This window comes from Geospiza fortis, unplaced genomic scaffold, assembly GCF_000277835.1.
Source record: "Geospiza fortis unplaced genomic scaffold, GeoFor_1.0 scaffold637, whole genome shotgun sequence".
NCBI classification, from domain to species: Eukaryota; Metazoa; Chordata; class Aves; order Passeriformes; family Thraupidae; genus Geospiza; species Geospiza fortis.
In genome coordinates this window covers 211967-213065 of record NW_005054515.1, presented here as the reverse complement: position 1 = coordinate 213065, position 1099 = coordinate 211967, and the positions used below count along the sequence as shown (strand labels likewise).

The 1099-nt window shown below is 60.3% G+C and overlaps 1 protein-coding gene across 1 annotated transcript in view; it reads right to left on the bottom strand.

Annotated features, from left to right (window-relative positions):
• The window catches only part of LOC102034033 (cadherin-23), a 122153-nt gene that overhangs the window by 7391 nt on the left and 113663 nt on the right, over nt 1-1099 (bottom strand). Inside the window, 4 exon segments of the mRNA XM_031063589.1 lie at nt 118-237; nt 393-530; nt 799-968; nt 1052-1099. The exon segment at nt 1052-1099 is cut by the window's right edge and continues 11 nt beyond it. Coding sequence (XP_030919449.1) covers nt 118-237; nt 393-530; nt 799-968; nt 1052-1099 — 476 coding nt within the window.

Below are 1099 nucleotides of genomic sequence, written 5' to 3'. Positions count from 1 at the left end.
CGCTCTTCCTTCTGCCTAATTCACCCCAGTGCAGCCCCTGGAGAGGAGAAGTGGAGCTTTAACACCTTCTTGCTGGTGGCCAGCACCTGAGGGGTGACGGGAGGAGGAGAGCCCTACCTGCACAGAGTTCTCCCGACGGTTACTGGAGACATCCCCAGGGTTGTCCCTGGCCACGGCTGTCAGTGTGTAGTGATCCTTCTTTTCCCGGTCCAGGGCTGACAGGATGTAGATGTCACCCTGCAGCACACAGAGACCTTCAGGTGGACCTCGTCTGGCACAGCTGGTACTCAAGAAGGGGCAGAAGGTGAGGTGTGGGAGCAAGGCACAAGCTGGGACCATTTCAGCCTCCCCTCCCTTCCCCTGCTCTGCTCCAGCCTCGGTTGGCTCCTTACCGTGTTGGGATTTATCCCAAACTTGCCCTCCCCGTCGCTCAGGCTGTACTGGATGAGAGCGAACTGCCCGGAATCCGCATCAGTGGCCGTGACGCTCAGGATGACCGTACCCAAGGGCACGTCCTCAAAGACAGCTTTCTGCAACAGAGGCAGCAGGCAGGGCTGGCTCAACCCGTGCTGTCTCAGCGGGCAGTAACCGAGGGCACAGCTGGCACAGCTGGCACCCAGCACTGGGCACAGCCAGGCTCCCAGCAAGGTGCTGGCACAAAGCACAAAGCGCGTGCCAGCACTGCCCATCTCCTCCAAAGGGCTCAAGCACAGGGAAGAGAAGGTGTCCCTGGAGAACCCCCAGCTCTGTGCCTGTCCGGGCCCAGCCCCACACCCACAGTTTGACAGGGGTGCTCACCTGGTAGGACGGCTGGCTGAAAACAGGGTTGTTGTCATTGATGTCCACGATCTGCAGGTACACGGGGATCTCAGCGGATCTGCGGGGAGAGCCGTTGTCGGAGGCGCGGACGGTGAAGTTCAGCCACTGCACCTCCTCATAGTCCACTGTCCTGTTGGCCACAACCTTCCCTAGAGGATGGCAGACCCTGGAATGAGAAACCTGACCCAGGTCACCGACCTGCCCCAGAGTCCCACCTCCCCAGGCCACCAACCTGCCGAATGGTCTTCCAGACAGACGTAAACTTCTGGAGAGAGGGTCA